Genomic DNA, 19,864 nt, shown 5'->3' on the forward strand with positions numbered 1-19,864 from the left:
TTACTGCACACCATTAAGTTTTTTTCTTCTTCCTTTTTTTTTTTTAAAGATTTTTTTTATATGGACCATTATTTTAAAAGTCTTTATTGAATTTGTTACAACATTGCTTCTGTTTTATGTTTTGGGTTTTTGGCCACAAGGCACATGGGATCTTCGCTCCCCAACCAGGGATCGAACCCGCACCCTCTGCATTGGAAGGCGAAGTCTTAACCACTGGACCACTTTCTTCCTTTTTTTCTTTCTCATCTCTTTTCAATCTCTGGCCCAGGTTAGAGTTGCCAGGAGCTACAGCTGTCCTTGATACAGTGGCTGACATATGCTCTGCTCTTGGATCTCCCAGAGGCTATACCTCAAAATCAACTATTGAATTTTTAAAAAGTACTCATGCCCAGGCCCCACCCTTAAAGATTCTTAACTGAGTTCACAGTGGGGCATGGGCATCCAAACTTTTTAAACTCCTCAAATAACTCTGATGTGTGCTATGATGTTAAGAATCAGCCCCTGTCATGGTGGGGCTGGTGGTAGTGTCACAAGGACAGAGATCCAGCTCTAAGATATCCCAAACCCATCTATGCTCTGTCCCAGGAAAGACTGCACCAGTCACCTGTTGTCAGATGCCCCAACACTGACAGCTCTGCCTCCTTTCCTCTTCCACTTGTCCTCTCCCCACTGTCCTCTCCCCACTGTCTGTTCTTGTCTCTCTTTTGAGCCACCAGGGAATTAAATCAGCTGTAGGCCCTGGAAAGGTCTTCATCCTTCTGCACTGAGCTTGCCTTCCCATAAATTGAGGACTGGGTAACTCATTGGATAACTGAGCAAGTAATTGGTAGCCTGTTGGGTAGAGTTCATGTTTTTCCAACAATAGCAGGGTTAACAGGGACCACATGCTGCTACTCACCATCTTGCCTCCTTTCCTGAATCTTATTCTTATGTCATATGGGAAAGCATTAATTTAAAAATCCATTCTTTTCAATTCTACTTAGTAATCAAGCATTAAGGAAATGTTTTGCCTCCTAGGTTAAAAAAAAAAAAAAGGTTGAGATTATACAATGCCTCACAGATACAGTTCTTTCTTGTGCACATGATTATATCCAAACCTTACTCTCCCTTGGACACATAGTAACATACCAATGCCAGACTGGCTCACATTCATCTGTCTTTTTATAGTGAAACTGCTTTGTAAGCTCTGGTAGATTTCTGGTGTAATTAACTAAGGTGTACATTTTTGATATATATTGCTTTATTTTTTAAGAGATAGCACTTTTTAGAAAACAGTTTCTGGAATACTGTTTTAGAAAACAGTTTTGTTAAAAGTATAAATTTGTTAAACATTTATACTTTTATGTAAACTTTAAAATCATTCTTTTGAGTTATTTAAAAAAATAGGACCACAAGGATTCTGATTAGAAATTCATATATAATATATGGAAAATATTTATTTTATGCTATTAAATATTTATATTCAGGGACATGGGGTCATTCTTTATTAAGGTATTATTTTATGTTCTTCAATAAAATGTTATATAGACCTTCTTAAAGGTCTTGTACCTTTCTTAATAAATTCATTGCTAGATATTTTTTAACAGCCTTAACGAGGCATAATTTGCCTTTGAGTTAGAGTTGTGCAACCATCCCCATAAATCAGTTTTAGGACTTCTCCACTATCCCCAAAAGTTCCCTCTGCCCTTTTGCAGCTTACCCCCACTCCCACCCCCAGCCCTAGGCAACAGCTGATCTTTCTGTCTCTATAGATTTGCCTCTTCTGGACATTTAAAATAAATTACGTCACATCAATATGTAATCTTTTGCATCTGGCTTCTTTCAGCTTGCATAATGTTTTTAAGGTCCATTTGCATCGTAGCATGTATCATTAGTTTGATCCTTTTTTTTTTTTCCTGGCTGCGTTGGGTCTTCGTTGCGGCGAGTGCCGGCTGCTCTTTGTTGTGTTGCGTGGGCTTCTCATTGCGGCGGCTTCTCTTGTTGCGGAGCACGGGCTCTAGGCACCCGGGCTTCAGTAGCTGTGGTATCTTCCTGGATGAGGGCTCGAACCCGTGTCCCCTGCATCGGTAGGTGGATTCTTAACCACTGTGCCACCAGGGAAGTCCCTTTTTAAATAATTAATTTATTTATTTATTTAGTTTTGGCTGCGTTGGGTCTTCGTTGCTGCGCGCAGTCTTTTCGCTAGTTGCAGTGAGCGGGGACTACTCTTCGTTGCGGTGCTCGGGCTTCTCATTGCAGTGGTTTCTCTTGTTGCAGAGCACGGGCTCTAGGCACGCGGGCTTCAGTAGTTGTGGCACGTGGGCTTCAGAAGTTGTGGCACGTGGGCTCAGTAGTTGTGGCTCTTGGGCTCTAGAGCGCAGGCTCATTAGTTGTGGCGCATGGGTTTCATTGCTCCGCGGCATGTGGGATCTTCCTGGGCCAGGGCTGGAACCTGTGTCCCCTGCATTGGCAGGTGGATTCTTAACCACTGCGCCACCAGGGAAGTCCAGTTTGATCCTTTTTATTGCTGAATAGTATTTCATTGTATGGCTATACCACATTTTCTTTATCCATTCATCGGTTGGATATTCACATTGTTTTCGGTTTTGAGCTACTATGAATAATGCTACAGTGAGTATTCACATACAAGTTTTATATGTTTTCATTTCTCTTGGGTAGATTCCTAGGAGTGAAATTCCTGGGTCGAACAGTAAGTTTATGTTTATCTTTTTAAGAAACTGCCAAACTGTTTTTCAAAGTGAATGTACTGTTTTACATTCTCACAAGCAATGTACGAGGGTTCCAGGTACTGCACATCACCGCCAACATTTTGTGTCATGTCTTTTTGATGATAGTCCTTCTAGTGGGTCTGTGTTGGTTATCTATAGTTGCATGACAAATTATCCCAAAATTTATTTGCTTAAAATCAAACAATTACTATCTTACAGTTTCTGTGGAATCTGGGTGTGGTTAGCTAGGCCCTCTGGTGTAGGGTTTCACAAAAGACTACATTCAAGGTATTGCAGGGGGGGCTGTATCCACCTGGAGGCTTGACTGGGGAACGATCTGCTTCCAAGCTCACTCAAGTGGCTGTTAGTGGAATTCAGTTCCTCTTGGTCTGTTAAACTGAAGGCCTCAGTTCCTCACTGGCTGTTGGCTGAAAGCCTCCTTCGGTTCTTTGCCTCATGGGCTTCACTGGAGGGCAGCTCACCCATGGTAGCTTGTTTCCCTCAGAGCAAGCAAGTGAGAGAGCAAGAGTCTTTTTGTCATTTAATCTCAGAAATGACATCCCATTACTTAGAGGCTGCCTACCACATTCATTGTGGTTTTAATTTACATTTCCCTAATGACTAATGATGCGGAACATTTTTTCACTGCTTATTAGCTGTTTGTATATGCTCTTTGGTGAAATACCCACTCAAGTTTTTACCCATTTTAAAATTGAGTTGTTTGCCTTCTTATTATTGAGTCATAAGAGGTCTTTATATACTCTGGATACAAATACTTAATTAGATATTCTGTATGCAAATTGTATTCATTTTCTACTGCTTGATAACAAATTACCACAAGCTCAGCAGTTTTAACAACACAAATGTATTACTTAGTGATCTATAGGTCAGAAGTCTGGTAGGGGGTCTCACTGGACTAAACCCAGGTGTCAGCAGCTGCACTCCTTTCTGGAGGCTCTAAGGGAGAATCTGTTTACTGCTCACTCAGGTTGTTGGCAGAATTCAGTACTTGTGTTGTAGGACCAAGGTCTCCATGTTTTTGCTGGTTGTAAACTGATGGCCATTCCTAGCTTCTAGAGGTCACTGCATTCCTTGGCTCTTGGCCCCCTTCCACCATGTTCAAAGCCAGATTGTCATCCATGGAGCCAGTCCTTCCTGTGTTGCATCTCTCTGACTCTTCCTCTCTCACTCCAGCTGGGAAAGGCTCTCCTCTTTTAAGCATTCATGTAATTAGATTGGGCCCACCTGGATAATACATGGTAATCTTTACATTTCAGGGTCTTTAATCTTAATCACATCTGTAGAGTCTCTTTGCCATGTAAGGTAATATATTTATAGGTTCTGGGGATTAGGAAGTAGACATTTGGGGAGGGTGTTATTTGCTTACCATGCAAATATTTTCTCCCAGTCTATGGTTTATCATTTCATTTTCTTAATGGTGTTCTCTGAAGTACAAAAGTCTTTAATTTTGATGAAGTCCAACTTATTGATTTTTTTCTTTCATGGATTGTGCTAAGAATACTTTGCCTAACCAAAGGTCATAAAGATTTTTCTCTTTTTTTTTAGAAATTTTTATAGTTTTAGCTCTTCAATTTAGATTTATGATCCATTTTGAATTAATTTTTATATATGGTGCTAGGTAAGGATCTAAGTTTGTTTGTTTGTTTGTTTCATGTGGATATCCAGTTGTCCTCAGCATCTCCTTTCTCTCATTAAATTGTTTTGGCACCTGTGTTGAAAATCAATTGGCGATGATTATAAGAATTTATTTCTGAACTCTCAATTCTCTCCATTGATTTGTATCTCTATTCTTGTGCCGATATTACACTGTCTCCTCTTCTAGGTATTTTAAAGTTTTTGTTACTGTTAAGAATGGAGTTAAAATTATTTTGAACCTAAAATATTATTAACTCAGAATGATTTTCCTTAAGCTCACTGGCAGATTAATATAATTAATCTATCATAATATTATCTTGGCCTTGAAGTAAAAAGAAAATGTAGCTTTTATGCCTCAATTAGGTAACTTGAAATTGCTTTGAATCTATTAAATTCTATCTAATGGGACTAAGTTGCAAAGATGTCAGAGATTTTGGTATTAGTGTTACATTAAATATCTTGATGAATAGTATTTAATTTCATATTTTGAATTTGAACAGGTTATTATTATCATTATATACACATATTCCCTTGGTATAGGTAACATTTCCAAATTTTCTTTCTTATTTCTTTCAGATCAATCTCTAGAATCCCGTAGAATCTACAACAAGCCAATCCAGAGCTTGTCCAACATGGACACCATTTTCAGTGAAGCCCTTCTGAAGATGCGGAAGCAGCACCCTGGGTGCCTTTCTCAGGAGACTTCTATCCGTGCAGTCCAGGCCGCTGTCCAGTATCCCTATGAGGTGGGCATCAAGAAGGAAGAGGAGCTGTATGTGTACCTTCAGAGATCAGGGCAGGCTAGAGCCCTGCAATATTCTTTCTTGGCGGAGAGGACCACACATAAGTGGTCCACTCCCTCTGGAGCATCCTGGAAAACAGCATTGGCACGGCCCATCTCCTCTGTTGGCATTCTCGGTAAGAACATGGGTAATGTCACTCCCCAAATCTGCACATGTAAAGTACTACCATTTGCTTAGGGCCACCAGGTGCCAGGCTCTTTGCTAAACATATCACTTGTTTTAGCTAACTTAATTTTCACCCCAGCCCATGAACTATCTTTACTTTATGTGTGAGGCCTAGAAACACTAACCTTCTCAACAGCGAGCTAATGAAACCCAAGTTGTCTAATGTAGATCTGTCTGATTCCAGACTCTGGGCATTTTTTAACTCATTTCTACCTCTTCCATGTCTCTCATTCCTGGATTTCCCAACAATGATTATTATATGTTGCACATTTCAAAGTGTGTTCTGTCACTCCTATAGCTAGGTATTTGGAATGAAGGCTATATCTTTCTAGTCCTTGCATCCATTCACTTCTCCTGGTTCAAAACCACTATCCTCAAATTCATCTGAACCCTGAAATAGTGGCTTCTCTACTTTTTCCCCTAGAAAATTTCTCAAACAAAATGTCTTCTTTCCTCAGAAGCTAGCTCTCTGATTGCCTTCTTCAGGCCACTTTCCTAAACTTCACTTTCTCTTAGTCTTGGCCCAAGAATGGTCTTGGGTAGATTCCAAACCTCCTGAAATAGTAAGTGAAATGTTATATGTATTAGCTTGTATACAGTCTTCTGGGGGAGGAGGTCCAAAGTTTACTAAAAGCATCAACTTTCTTAACCCTCACCCAGCTCTCTAACACCAACCCAGCTTGGAGGGGAAGACCCCTCTCTACATCTTCTTAGTCTGTTGTGGTTTCAGTCAAGTTTGGGAATAAAATATTGTGTCTTTAATGCAAACACACTGTGGTCCTCTAGCACTGACTCTGTTCACTTGTGATTTTTAAGGAGATGGATAAATAGTGTGACAAAGAACTATGAGTATCCCTTTTTCATACTCTTTCAGCAACACCAATATTTGTTCCCAGTTATGTACTTACCTGTTTCTTCTTCCTTGCTTTCCTTCAAGCCAAGAATAATTAATGCAAAGTAATAGTAAAAGTTTTAAGTTTATCAGTATTGTGTTTGTCAACCATCGTTTGAGAATTTCCCTATTTCCTTATTGTGAGCTTTTAAAAAATACATCAGGTTTGTGTCTAGCATGGAATGTTTAAAAGTTTAAGGTTGTTTTTTTTTAAGTATACCCCACATTGTTCTGAACAATATTTGAAAAAGCATTTAAACTGTGTAGAAGACAACGTGGATAAAAATAAAGTGAGAGAGTTGGTCATTTCCCCCTTCTTCATGTTTATCCACATCCCGCTCTGCACTTCGTCTTTGTGACACAGCCTCTCGCTGCACCCTGTGTCCTCTGGAACACGCCCACAGCCTCATCTGGTTTACTAATGGCTCCCCCTCTGTCTCCTGCCTGAAACCTGGCTTCCCCTGGGCACCTGCTTCTCCTGCAGCCCTGTCAAGAGAATGCTGTTGCTTCTCCCACACTCCATGGACCTCACTGTCACTTCCCAGTTCCCCTCTCAGACCATTACCCCTTTCAGGACACTCTCCTCTGTGGTCCTGCCATCCAGTCGTATCACTTTATCCCTCCTCATTACTGTCAGTGCTCCCCCTGCTTTGCCCTCATTTTAGTACCTGGCTCACAGTTATCCTCTGTGGCGCAAATCCTGCTGCCATCTGGTTGTCTTCATCCTCTGTGTGAATAATTCAGCCCTGACTAACCCAGCCCTGTTGCTTCTGGGTTCCTTCACCTCCTCAGATCCAGTGACGCTCACCTCACTTCACTTCCGTGACCCACACTTATGGCTTCACCGTAGGTCTTGTCTTTACCCTGAACATTTCTCCACCTCTGAAATGTGAAATCTCACTTTTTCACCACAACCTTGTATTTTCCCACATCCCTTTCTCGGTTATTCTAACTAGTACATGTGTTACTTGATCAGCTCCTCCTATCTTTACTTTCTTCTCTATTCAGTTTTCATTTCCAGTCATCACTTCAGCTACTCTCTTACCAGTGTCCTCAAATGCCACGACTCGTCCTTTCATTATGCCCCCTGGCAAAACCCCAGCCCTGATGAGCCCAACTTTGCACTTCCATGAGCCTATGTTCTCAGATCAGGCCGGCGCAAACTGCAAGTTCACATTCTCCCACCTCGCCTGGACTCTCAGGGCTGTCAGAAGGGGAGAAGACTGCAGTTGACCAAACACTGCAGAACCAGTAGTCAAAGCATCCCTTATCCTTTATTTACTTCTCTGAGTAGAAGAGGTTCTTGACTAGATTTAATTCCATGGCAGTTAAAGGCAGTGATTTGGTACAGGAGCAGGACTCCTGGTCCCTGTCTGTGTGTGTTTAATGAGGAAAAATTAAGAAACTAAATTCAATGTAAATGCAATATATACCTATGAAAACATAATTACCAACAGTGAAAAGTTTGGTCTTTCAGCCCTTAGTTCTTGAGAACTTTGAGACCACAAGGTTGTGAAAAGAGAAGTTAGTAGCTAAGAACTTTTTGAAAGAAATAGATATTGTTTTCATGTATATTTTGTTTCAGTGATTAAATGAAAAGTATCAGTTTATAGAACTGAAGAAGATCTAAAATTATAGCTAAGACACTTCTAAAAAGCATTAGTCTGGCCCACTTTTTGGTTTGGATTATGAGTTGTTTGGAGCCCCAGAGGTCCTTCAGCAGACCTGCTCTGAGAGGTGAGCACTGAGGAGCTCTACTCCATCTTCACCAGGTGGCCTTCCTTCCCTGCTGTGTTCAGTTCTGAGATATCACCTGCATGACATTATACTTTACAAAGCACTTTCGCATAAACTTCTCATTAGTCCTTATTGTCCCTGTGAGTTTATAATCTCTACATGGTAGGAATTTTCAGCTTGGGACAGAAAGCTAGGAGGCCAGGGTTTTGAACCCCCAACTCTACCTCCTATTTACCCAGGCCAAAGTTTAGGATACAAGCTGCTACAGCAATGAGAGCTATCCAGCCTTCTTGTTACTGAGTGAAATGCAGATGCTTAGTAAATTTGGAAACCTAAATGTTTTAAATAATTTAATATATATATATTATATTAAATAATTTAATACAATTTAAAAATTAAATATATTCCAGAGAAACTAAATCAGTGATTTCTTATTATTGATATCATTCTATATTCAAAACCAATTGCCACAGGGGATTAAGAGGCACAAATTACTATGTATAAAATAAATAAGCTACAAGGATATATTGTACAGCACAGGTAATATAGTCAATATTTTATAATAACTTTAAATCCAGTATAATCTATAAAAATTTTGAATCACTATGTTGTACACCTAAAACTAATATAATATTGTAAATCAACTAAACTTCAATTGAAAAAAAAAAAACAATCCCCAAAGCTAGTCATTGTGAAGTGTAGAAGAGTTATATATACATGTCTTTCACAAAACATCCACAGTGGGTTGGTTAGGTAACAGGTAACCTGCTGCTGTAACAAATAACAATCTCAGTGGCTTAGCACAATAAAGATCATTTTCCTCCTCACTCCACAGTAATTCTAGAACAAGGTTCTTTCCAAGGAGTGGCTCTGCCATCCTCCTGGATAAGGGTCAGCAAACTTTTTCTGTAAAGTTCCAGATAGTAAATGTTTTAGACTTTTGGGGCCATATGGTCTCTGTTGCAACTACTCAACTCTGCTATTGAGGACAAAAACAGCCATAGAGCCATTTCGTGGACAACGGGTGTGTGAGAGCATCTGCGGGTGCCAGGCAGGAGGGGACCAGGAAGACCCAGCCCAGGGTGTGTGGATTTGAGCCTTCGCGTTTCTAACCCGAGATCTCGAAATGCATCGTGATTCCTGTCCGTTGGACTATAAAGTTTATATAGGTAATCTTGGAAACAATGGTAACAAGGCTGAATTGGAACGAGTTTTGGCTATTATGGACCACTCCGAAGTGTGTGGGTTGCTAGAAACCCTCCCGGCTTCGCTTTTGTTGAATTTGAAGATCCTGAGATGCAGCCAATGCTGTCCAAGAACTAGATGAAAGAACACTATGTGGCTGCCGAGTAAGAGTGGACCTGTCGAATGGTGAAAAGAGAAGTCGAAATCGTGGCCCACCTCCTTCTTGGGGTCATCGCCTTCGAGATGATTATTGGAGGAGGAGTCCTCCACCTCGCCACACATCTCCAAGACGGAGAAGCTTCTCCCGCAGCCAGAGCAGGTCCCTTTCTAGAGGTAAGAGAAGAGAGAGATCACTGTCCCAGGAGAGAAATCACAAGCCGTCCCGATCTTTCTCTAGGTCTCAAAGCCGATCTAGGTCAAATGAAAGGAAATAGAAGACCAGTTTGCAAGAGGAGTGGTGTACAGGAAATAACTTCATTTGATAGGAGTATGTACAGAAAATTCAAGTTTTGTTTGAGACTTCATAAGTTTGGTGCATTTTTAAAATGTTTTAGCTGTTCACATTTGTTTGTCTCTTGGAACAGTGACACATAAAGGTGTAATTCTCTATGGTTTGAAATGGATCATATGAGGCATGTAATATCAAGAATTGTTACTTTACGATGTTCCCTTATGCAAAATTGAATTTGCTTTGAAGTTTTAGTCTTGCATAGACTGATAATAAACCTCTAACTCCTGTCCAGCTAATGTGTGATGTTTAATATTATGGAAACAAAACTGGCAAAAATTGAAAAGACTTTCTGTAGCTGGGATATGCAGCTGTAGTTAAGCAAGCAGTCTTTAAAAGCTGCTGTGAACACAAGCCAGCAGGTAAAAATTAAAGCTGCACCCTTAAACTAGATTAGAGGTTTAAAAATTCCACTAGTCTTCACCCCGGACAAGAGGTTGTCCAGTGGGTTTAGAATCTAAGAAGTTTCAAGAAAGTTAGTTTACCTTTGCTTTAGGTCATAAGTTCCTTCTGTGATTGCTGTATATGAATACGTAGCTCTTTGTAATATTATTTGGAAATTTGAGACTATTCAATATACCAATGTCCTGCTAGTTTAAGGGTACATTGTAGAGCTGAACTTTGAGTTACTGTGCAAGATTTTTTTTTTTCATGCTGTCATTTGTAATATGTTTTGTGAGAATCCTTGGGATTAAAGTTTTGGTTACAAATTGTTGTTTAACCTGAAAGCCTGTTTTTCCTTGCAAAACTAAAATCTGAGCTTGGTACCAATCAAGTCCAGGTATAACATTCCTATTGGAAGCCATACTTACATTTTCTTGTAAAGTGCTTTTGATAATAAAATATTATCATGATTGTGTAATAGTTGAACCCGCTATTACCATAGTTCTTGTCCCATAGAGGGCAGTTGGTTACACAAATCTTATTTTGTAAGAAACACAATTTGAGGCTTTTGAAGTGAAGGGAATTTTTGGTTGTCTACTTAAGTGATGATACATTTTTAGGAGTAGAAGCCAGTTCAAAGTCCATGATATTCAGTGACCAGCATTTTAAAGTATAGCCACCTGATACATTGTAATCCAAAGTTGCTGGTAAAAAAACAACAAAAAAACTTTAGCATGATAATGTTCCACAAAGCTTTAAAAATTGCTTCCATTTTATATAATTTGAGGTGTTGCATGGAAATTCTAAAGTGATCCATCATGATGTGAAATTCACTATATGGTTCAAACGTAACAGTGCAGAACTGAATATGGAGGCATGCATAACCTTCTTCTTAGAAATCTAGAGGAGTTGTAATTTCAAATTTTTGTGCAATTAGATTAAATCATAATGCAACAGTCTTTTGGCTTAGTTTCCTTAAATGTGCTATTTAAAGATAGTTTTGGATTATGCTGTACTGACTTTCTTTAATATGAAAGATGTCATTGTATTACTCTATAAGGATGTTTTATAAGATACAGATCCTAAACCAATTATTTCCAGTGGTCCTTCTTCACCTTTCATGCACATATCAAGGGAGGAGAGTCCTGCGTGTCACGGGGAGAATTGGTGTCAGTGGAGTTCAGTATGAGCCTTGTTACAGAAGGCACTTTTAAGACTGCCTATTGATTTACTGGGAGCTCGGGCTTTGGGCCTTTTGTCTTTCGGCATTTCATAGCTTAAAACCTTTGTTAGGATCAAGCAAGGCAAGATAGCTAAGAATTCATGGAAGTAATATGGTACATCAATATTACACTGCTCTTATAAATCTACATGGGCATTTTTGGCAGTATACAACTTGCAGAGTCTTAAATTGGAAGGGTTTCTGTAAAAAGGATAGTGGATTATAGCTATAATGTGGCTAATACAGACCTGATATAAAATTAACCTCTGGGATTTAACCTTAGGGTCCAAATTTGCAATCACTTTAACCAGAAACCCTAGCACAATTTTATGGCTTGTTAAAAATATGGAAGATAGAAATCGTTAAAACCTTACATTCTACATTTAAATTGTGGCTATTAAAAAGTTTAGTTACTGTATTTCTGAAATTAACAAGTCCCGTTGGCCAGTTTTGTCTTGCATTCTCAGTTGAATATGATACTGAAAGCAGTCACAGAGACTTTGACTTGTGGTGTAATGATTACAGGTGTTCACTAGAGGTCACTATTAATAATACCTGGTGATAATTTAAGGAACATATCTAAGGATTATAGTTGGTTTTTATGCTTTCAAGAATAGTTAATATTCTATGGTTCTCGGTTCATTGTGGGTTACTTCTGACCTCCATGTCTTAAGCAGAAAGGTAAATACAAAGATAAATTAGCCAGAGAAATTTTAATTTTATGAGATGTAGATACATTTTACCTACTGTTTCTATGCTTTTTTACAGTTCCTTAAAAGATCATGTGATCAGTAGATGGTATCACCACCTTTTTAGACTCACCCATGTCTGCATGGAAAGTCCTGGTGGCTTTTTATTGTAGAGTTATGGTTTATATTCTTACAGTGCTTCTTTTTCAGAAATGGTGTTTTCCAGGCCTACTGACTCATTTTTCCATCCCTGGTTATATAAGAACCACTGGTTTAGTACTTTGTATTAGTGTGCTTTTATTTTCAGAATCCCCAACATGATTTAGTTGTCGGACCTGGTTGGTGGTAATATCTTCTGGTTGTATATTTTTGTACTAGACTGTTGCCTTCTGGTTTTCCTTTTTTTTGAGAACATGAAAGATTTTTATAATTAAAGTAGCTGAAGAAAAAAAAACAGCCATAGACAATACAAAAACAAATCAGTGTGATTGATTCCAGTAAAACTTTATTTATGGACACTAAAATTTGAATGTGATATAATTTTCCTGTGTCACAAAATATTCTTATTCTTTCATTTTCAGCTATTTAAAATGTAAAAATATTCTTAGCTCACTGGCAGTACAAAAGCAGGCAGTGGGCTGGGTGCGACCTGCAGGCCAACATCTGCTCTAGGGTCTCCTCCAAAGCCTCAGAGTTGTTCTCTGCATCCTCTATACCCAGGTGGTAATGAAGGATCTTGTGGGAGATTTTAGGGGCCAGTCGTGATCCCACGCCACCCTCTTCCCCATTCCCTTGACCAGAATTAGTTACAGGCCCTACCAGGATACCAGAGGTCTAGAAAGTACAGGCTTCTATGTGCCCAGGAAGAAAATGAAATGGTGTGGGAAAGAAATAGCAACATCTTTGCCATCGAATAATTTTTCTACATTTTCCATCCTTCTTGCTTTTTTAAAAAATATTTCTCACTTTTCTTTTCCCTTCCCCAGCTGGGTGGTTCAACTTCTCCAATTTCACTGTTTTAGTTTGATCTTTCTTTAAATATTTCTTCAAATATCTTTATCTTGAAGTTTTTCTTCACTCATCCAACCAAAAATAATCTCTTTCCTTTGAATCACCAAAGAAATTTGAACTTCTCTCATCACTTATTTTACCTTTAAGGGTGGATATTTATGAACTTTTTTCTTTCCCACCACTAGATTATAAGTTCCTTGAGGGTTGGTACTACTCATATTTTTAATAACAGTTTTATTGAGATGAAACATATGTCATAAAATTCACCCATTTAAAGAGTACAATTCAACATAAAATGCTGCAGCTGCTGAAAAAAAGTATGGCAATCCCTCCAAAAATTAAAAATAGAATTACCATATGATTCAGCAATTCCACTTCTGGGTATATCAAAAAGGATTGAAGGCAGGGACTCAAACAGGTATTTGTATAATCATGTCCACAGCAGAATTATTCACAATAGTGGAATAATGGTGGAAGCAACCCAAATGTCCATTAACAGATGAATGAATAAACAAAATGTGGTACATATATATATTCAAAGGGATATTATTCAGTCTTAAAAGGTGGGAAATTCTGATGCACGCTACAACATGAATAAACCTGGAGGCTATTCTACTAAGAGAAATAAGCTAGTCACAAAAGGACAAATACTATTTGATTCCACTTATATGAGGCACCTAGAGTAGTCAAAATTATAAAGATAGAAAGTTGAATGATAGTTGCCAGGGGCTGGGGAGAGGGCAAAATGGGGAGTTATTGTTTAATGAGTACAGAGTTTCAGTTTTGCAAGATGAAAAGCGTTCTGGAGATGGATGGTGGTGCTGGTTGCACAACTCTGTGAATGTACTTAATGCCCCAGAACTGTACACTTAGAAATGGTTATGATGTTAAGTTTTATGTTATATGTATTTTACCGCAATTAAAACACTTTTTAAATACATAGTAACGATGTCACCAGAAAAAGAGTATACTTAAGTGGTTTTTAGATATTCATAAAGTTGTGTAGCCATTGCCACAAAAATTTTAGAACATTTCCATCACTTTAAAAAGAAACCCTGTACCCATTTGCAGTTATTCCTCATTGCCCATCCTCCCAGCTCCTGGCAACTACTAATCTGCTTTCTGTCTCTATGGATGTTCCTATTCTGGACATGTCATATAAATGGAGTCATATAACAAGTAAGCTTTTGCATCCAACTTCTTTAACTTAGCATAATGTTTTTTAAGGCTCATCCATGTTATAGGATGTACCATTTAGTTTTACGGCTGAGTAATATTCCACTGGAGAGACATACCACCTTTTGTTTATCCATGTTGATGGACATTTGGCTTGTTTCTTCTTTTTGGCTATTTTGAATAATGCTGCTATGAACATCTATGTACAAGTTTTGTGTGGATGTATGTCTTCATTTCTCTTGGGTTATGTATATACCTACCTACCTACCTACCTAGGAGTGGAATTGCTGGATCGTATGGTAACTCCATGTTTAACTTTTGAGGAACTTCCAGCTTGTTTTCTACTGCAACAGCACCATTTTACAATTTGCCAGCAGTGAATCAGGGTATCAATTTCTCCACATCCTCACCAGAACTTGTTATTGTCTGTCTTTTTAAATTATAGGTATCCTAGTGGGTATGAAGTGGTAGCTCACTGTGGTTTTGATCTGCATTTCCATAGTGACTAATGATGTTAGGCATCTCTTCATATGCTTATTGGCCATTTGTATACCTTCTTTGGAGAAATGTTTATTAGATCCTTTGCCTAATTTTATTTTATTTTTAAAAAATTTTTATTGGAGTATAGTTGATTTACAATGTTGTGTTAGTTTCAGGTGTACAGCAAAGTGAGTCTTATACATATACATATATCCACTCTTTTTTAGATTCTTTTCCCATATAGGCCATTATAGAGTACTGAGTAGAGTTCCCTGTGCTATACAGTAGGTCCTTATTAGTTATATATTTTATATATAGTAGTGTGTTTATATCAATCCTAATCTTCCAATTTATCCCTCCCCCAACTTACCCCCGGTAACCATAAGTTTGTATTCTACATCTGTAACTCTATTTCTGTTTTGTAGATAAGTTCATTTGTACCCTCTTTTTAGATTCCACATGTAAGCGATATCATATGATATTTGTCTTTCTCTGGCTTACTTCACTCAGTATGAGAATCTCTAGGTCCATTCATGTTGCTGCAGATTCCTTTGCTTAATTTTAAATTGAGCTGTCTTTTTATTGTTGAGTTTAAGAGTTCTTTATATATTCTGATACAAGTACCTTATCAGATATATGATTTGCAAATATTTTCTCCTATGGGGTTTTTTTCACTTTCTTTATTGTGTCCTTCAAAGCACAAAAGTTTTTAATTTTGATAATGTCCAATTTATCTATTTTTTTCTTTTATTGCTTATGCTCTTGGTGTCATTTCTAAGAAACTATTGCCTAATCCAAGGTCATGAAGATTTACTCATAAGAGTTTTACAGTTTAAGCTCTTACTTCGGTCTTTGATCCACTTTGAGTGATCCACTTTGATCTACTTTTGTATATGGTGTGAGGTAGAAGTTCAACAAAATTCTTTTGCATGTGGATATCAGTTGTCCCAGCACCTTTGTTGAAAAAGACTATTCTTTCCCCTTTGGATTATATTGGCACCCTTGTCAAAAATTGATTTTCCATCAATGTATGAGTTTATTTCAGGACTCTCAATTCTATCTCATTGATCTATATGTCTATCCTTATTCCAGTATCACACTGTCTTGAATACTGTAGATTTGTCAAAAGTTTTGAAATTGGAAAGAGTTTGTTCTTTTTTTTTTCTATATTGTTTTGGTTATTCTGGATTTCTTGTATTTCTATATGACTTGTAGGATCAGCTTGTTAATTTTTGCAAAAAAACCAGTTGGATTTTTCATAGTGATTGCACTGGATCTGCAGACTGATTTGGGTAATATTGCCATCTTAACAATATTAAGTCTTCTGATCCACGAACATGGGATGTCTTTCCATTTATTTAGGTTTTATTTAATTTGTTTCAACAATGTTCTTTGGTTATTAGTGTACGAGTCTTACAATTCTTCCTTAAATTTATTCTGAAGTATTTTATTCTTTTTAATGCTGTTATAAGTGGAATTGTTTTCTTAATTTCATATTCAGATTATTCATTGCTAGTATATATAAATAAAATTGATTTTTGTATATTGATCTTGTATCCTGCTACCTTGCCGAACTTGTTTATTATTTCTAATAGTGTGTGTGTGTGTGTTTGTGTGTGAATCCTACTTACTGTTATACCTTCTGGAGCACTTAATACAGTGCCTAGCCTTAACTAGTATTCAATCCATTTGTAGTCCTTGAATTTGTATCTTTGAATGACATGTTTCCACAGAAGGCTTCTATTCACTGAGTAATTTCGCAGTTCCCAATACCATTGAATCATTCTTTTTCTCCTTCACTCTTATCTGCAGGCTTGGGAACAATGGGCCGAGGCATTGCCATATCTTTTGCAATGGCCAAAATCCCTGTGATTGCCGTAGAATCAGACAAGAAGCAGCTAGAGACTGCAAACAAGGTAATAACCTCCATCTTACAAAAGGAAGTGTCCAAAATGCAGCAGAGTGGCCACCCTTGGTCAGGACCAAAACCCAGGTTAACTACATCTATGAAAGAGCTTAGTGGTGTAGATTTAGTCATTGAAGCAGTATTTGAGGAAAGGAACCTGAAGAAACAGGTCTTTGCTGAACTGTCAGCCGTGTGCAAGCCAGAAACATTTTTGTGCACCAATACTTCAGCCCTGGACATTGATGAGATTGCTTCTTCCAGTGATCGTCCTCACTTGGTCATTGGCACCCACTTCTTCTCACCAGCTCACGTCATGAAGTTGTTAGAGGTTATTCCCAGCCGATACTCTTCCCCCACTACCATTGCCACTGTTATGAATTTATCAAAAAAGATTAAAAAAATTGGAGTAGTTGTAGGCAATTGTTTTGGATTTGTTGGGAATCGAATGTTGAAGCCTTATTATAATCAGACATATTTCTTATTGGAAGAAGGCAGTAAACCAGAGGAAATAGATCAGGTGCTGGAAGAGTTTGGTTTCAAAATGGGACCTTTTAGAGTGTCTGATCTTGCTGGGTTGGATGTCGGTTGGAAATCCCGAAAAGGGCAAGGTCTTACTGGACCTACATTGCCTCCAGGAACTCCTTCCCGAAAGCGAGGCAGCTGGAGATATTGCCCAATTCCTGATATGCTCTGTGAATCAGGACGATTTGGCCAGAAGACAGGTGAGGGTTGGTACCTTTATGATAAGCCGTTGGGTAGGATTCACAAACCTAATCCCTGGCTTTCCAAATTTCTGACACAGTACAGAGAAACCTATCATATTGAACCACGTATCATTAGCCGGGATGAGATCCTCGAGCGCTGCTTATATTCACTCATCAATGAAGCATTCCGCATCTTGGGAGAAGGGATAGCGGCTACCCCAGAGCACATTGATGTTGTCTATTTACACGGGTATGGATGGCCAAGGCACAGGGGTGGGCCCATGTTCTATGCTTCCACAGTTGGGTTGCCCACAGTGGTAGAGAAGTTGCAGAAATATCACAGGCAGAATCCTGATATTCCCCAACTGGAGCCTTGTGACTATCTGAAAAAACTGGCTTCCCAGGGAAACCCTCCTCTGAAAGAGTGGCAAAGCTTGGCAGGACCCCCCAGCAGTAAATTGTGATTCAGCCTTTCAGGTTTTGCCTCACATGCTGGCATCAGGTAATGCTCACTGAATTTCAGTGAAACTAAATCCAAAGATCCAAAGTAAGATTGCTCTGAAAGCGAAAGAAGTAATTGACCAGCTAAAACTCTTCTTTGGGTCTTCTGTCTGATGAAGATTCTAATGGGTCAGATCTTTAGGAATGTGCTTCCTATGCCTGGGAATCTGTCCCTATCAGATAAATTATTTCAATCTCAGTGAATAAACTTGTGTTAACACCATAATAACTAAGGAAAGAGCCTCAGGAATAAGTTGAGGTTCCCAAGTTCTTTGATCATTGGAGAAATATGTCATTAATTATTCACGGATAAATGTATAAATTCATTTTGAGCCCTTTCAACCTCACACACGTAGCACTGATAGGAAATCTTATGGACCCTTCATTCAACAGACACTCATCATGCACCCCTGAGCATCTTGCACAGCACTTGACAGACCTAGAGTCCAGAGGGGCACTAATCCAGCAAGGAAGCCTATGATAAATTTCACTTCAGAGTCTCAGAGGTGGAGTGAAGATGGTTGGCAGGGTAGAGTCAGCAGTGAGGGTCTCTATGAGTGAGCTCGGAAAGCTGCCCAGGGAAAGGCAGAGGCAGTAGCCAGAGGTAGAGTATCAACGGCAGAACAGTGTTGAAGTTTAGGCAAAACACAGTTGGGAGTTGGTGAGGAAACCACATACTTCAGACCAGAATGGGGAGGTCAGGGTAGCTTGGCAAGTCATGCTCAGTATAACACGTCTGTCCAAGGCCCATGTGCACAGTTGTCCTTGCTGCTTGCAAGGGGCTCATTAACATTTTATGATAATTTCCTCAAGACCACCGGATGTCCACAACCTGGTCTTTATTTACTCTTCTAGTCAAACAGAAGTAATGGAAAGTAGTTAAGTTGTTGACTTAGTGTAAGAAGAGATCTCAGGGATCTAACCTCCTCTAATTCTGTGATAAAGTCATGATGCATTTCCCGGTCATGATATGCCTTTGTGATGTTGTGTATGAAATCTTAGCAAGTCTAAAATTATTGTAAAACAAATTTTGTGTAATTTTGTTATAAGAACTCTTTTTACTTTTTGCCTTATATGGTTAAATGTTGAGGGGCTAGTCAACACAAAAACTTGTACACAAATGTTTATAGCAGAATTATTCATAATAGCCCCACATTGGAAACAACCCAAATGTCCATCAACTGATGAATGGATAAATAAAATGTAGAATAGCCATACAATAGGATATTATTTAGTCATAAAAAGAAATGAAGTGCTAATACATGCTACAACATGATGAACCTTGAAAATATTATGCTAAGTGAAAAAATAGGCAAATCTATTGAGATAGAAAGCAGATTACAGCTTGCCTAAGGCTGGAATGATTGGGAGTGGGGAATAGGGAGTGGTTGCTAATGGCTACAGGGTTTCTTTCTGGGTTGATGAAAATGTTCTGAAATTATTGTGGTGATGGTTGCATAACTCTGTAAATCTGCTAAAAACCATTGACTTGTATACCTTAAATGTGTGAACTGTATGGTATGTGAAATATATCTTAATACAGTTAATAAATAAGTAAACAAATGGGCTTAGGTTATTGTCCTTCAGGATGATGTAAATGAACTGTTTTTTTACAATATTTTCACCAGTGAACCCAAACAAAATTACCAAAAGTTCTGATAGAGAAATCTTGAAGAAATATAGCACAAGTTTTCCATTGTATAAAACAAACCAAAAAAACTTCTAGAGTGTGCTTTGAGTTGTAGTTCAATTTAGAATAATTTTTGAGATGTGTATTGTTGGATTTTACATAAATTGGTCCTTGAAATTAAAGACATCAATAGAAAAAAATTCCTGAAAATAGTAACTCTGTCTTCAAAGTGTCTTAGTTTCAAATTAATGTTAACTTATTTCAAATTCATACACACATCAACTTTTTCTTCTTTAGACCTTGAGTAGATTTTGATTTTGAGTTCTTTTTTGTTTTAGTTCTTAAAACTTATTTTCATCCTACATTCTCCTTTAGATTGGGGTTTTGAAACTAGAGTGTCTATGAATAGATTTTGAGTCAATAATCCCTGAAACTTTATGCTAACATTTGTGTATATGTATCTGAGTGCATTGCTTAGAAAAGGTGCCATATCTTACATTGTATTCT

The 19,864-nt window shown here is 38.3% G+C and overlaps 1 protein-coding gene and 1 pseudogene across 2 annotated transcripts in view; both read left to right on the plus strand.

Annotated features, from left to right (window-relative positions):
- Positions 1-19,426, plus strand: part of EHHADH (enoyl-CoA hydratase and 3-hydroxyacyl CoA dehydrogenase) — a 49,755-nt gene extending 30,329 nt beyond the window's left edge. Inside the window, exons 6-7 of one of the 2 annotated variants that reach the window (XM_061194391.1) lie at positions 4,941-5,282; positions 16,429-19,425. In XM_061194391.1, the coding sequence (XP_061050374.1) occupies positions 4,941-5,282; positions 16,429-17,690 (1,604 nt within the window). In that variant the 3' untranslated portion in view covers positions 17,691-19,425. Of the gene's footprint in view, positions 1-4,940; positions 5,283-16,428 lie in introns of both variants that reach the window. The other variant, XM_061194390.1, reaches the window with a different exon arrangement.
- On the plus strand, positions 9,026-9,778 carry LOC133093462 (serine/arginine-rich splicing factor 3-like; annotated as a pseudogene).
- Positions 19,427-19,864: the final 438 nt, after the last annotated feature.

This window comes from Eubalaena glacialis, chromosome 6, assembly GCF_028564815.1.
Source record: "Eubalaena glacialis isolate mEubGla1 chromosome 6, mEubGla1.1.hap2.+ XY, whole genome shotgun sequence".
NCBI lineage: Eukaryota > Metazoa > Chordata > Mammalia > Artiodactyla > Balaenidae > Eubalaena > Eubalaena glacialis.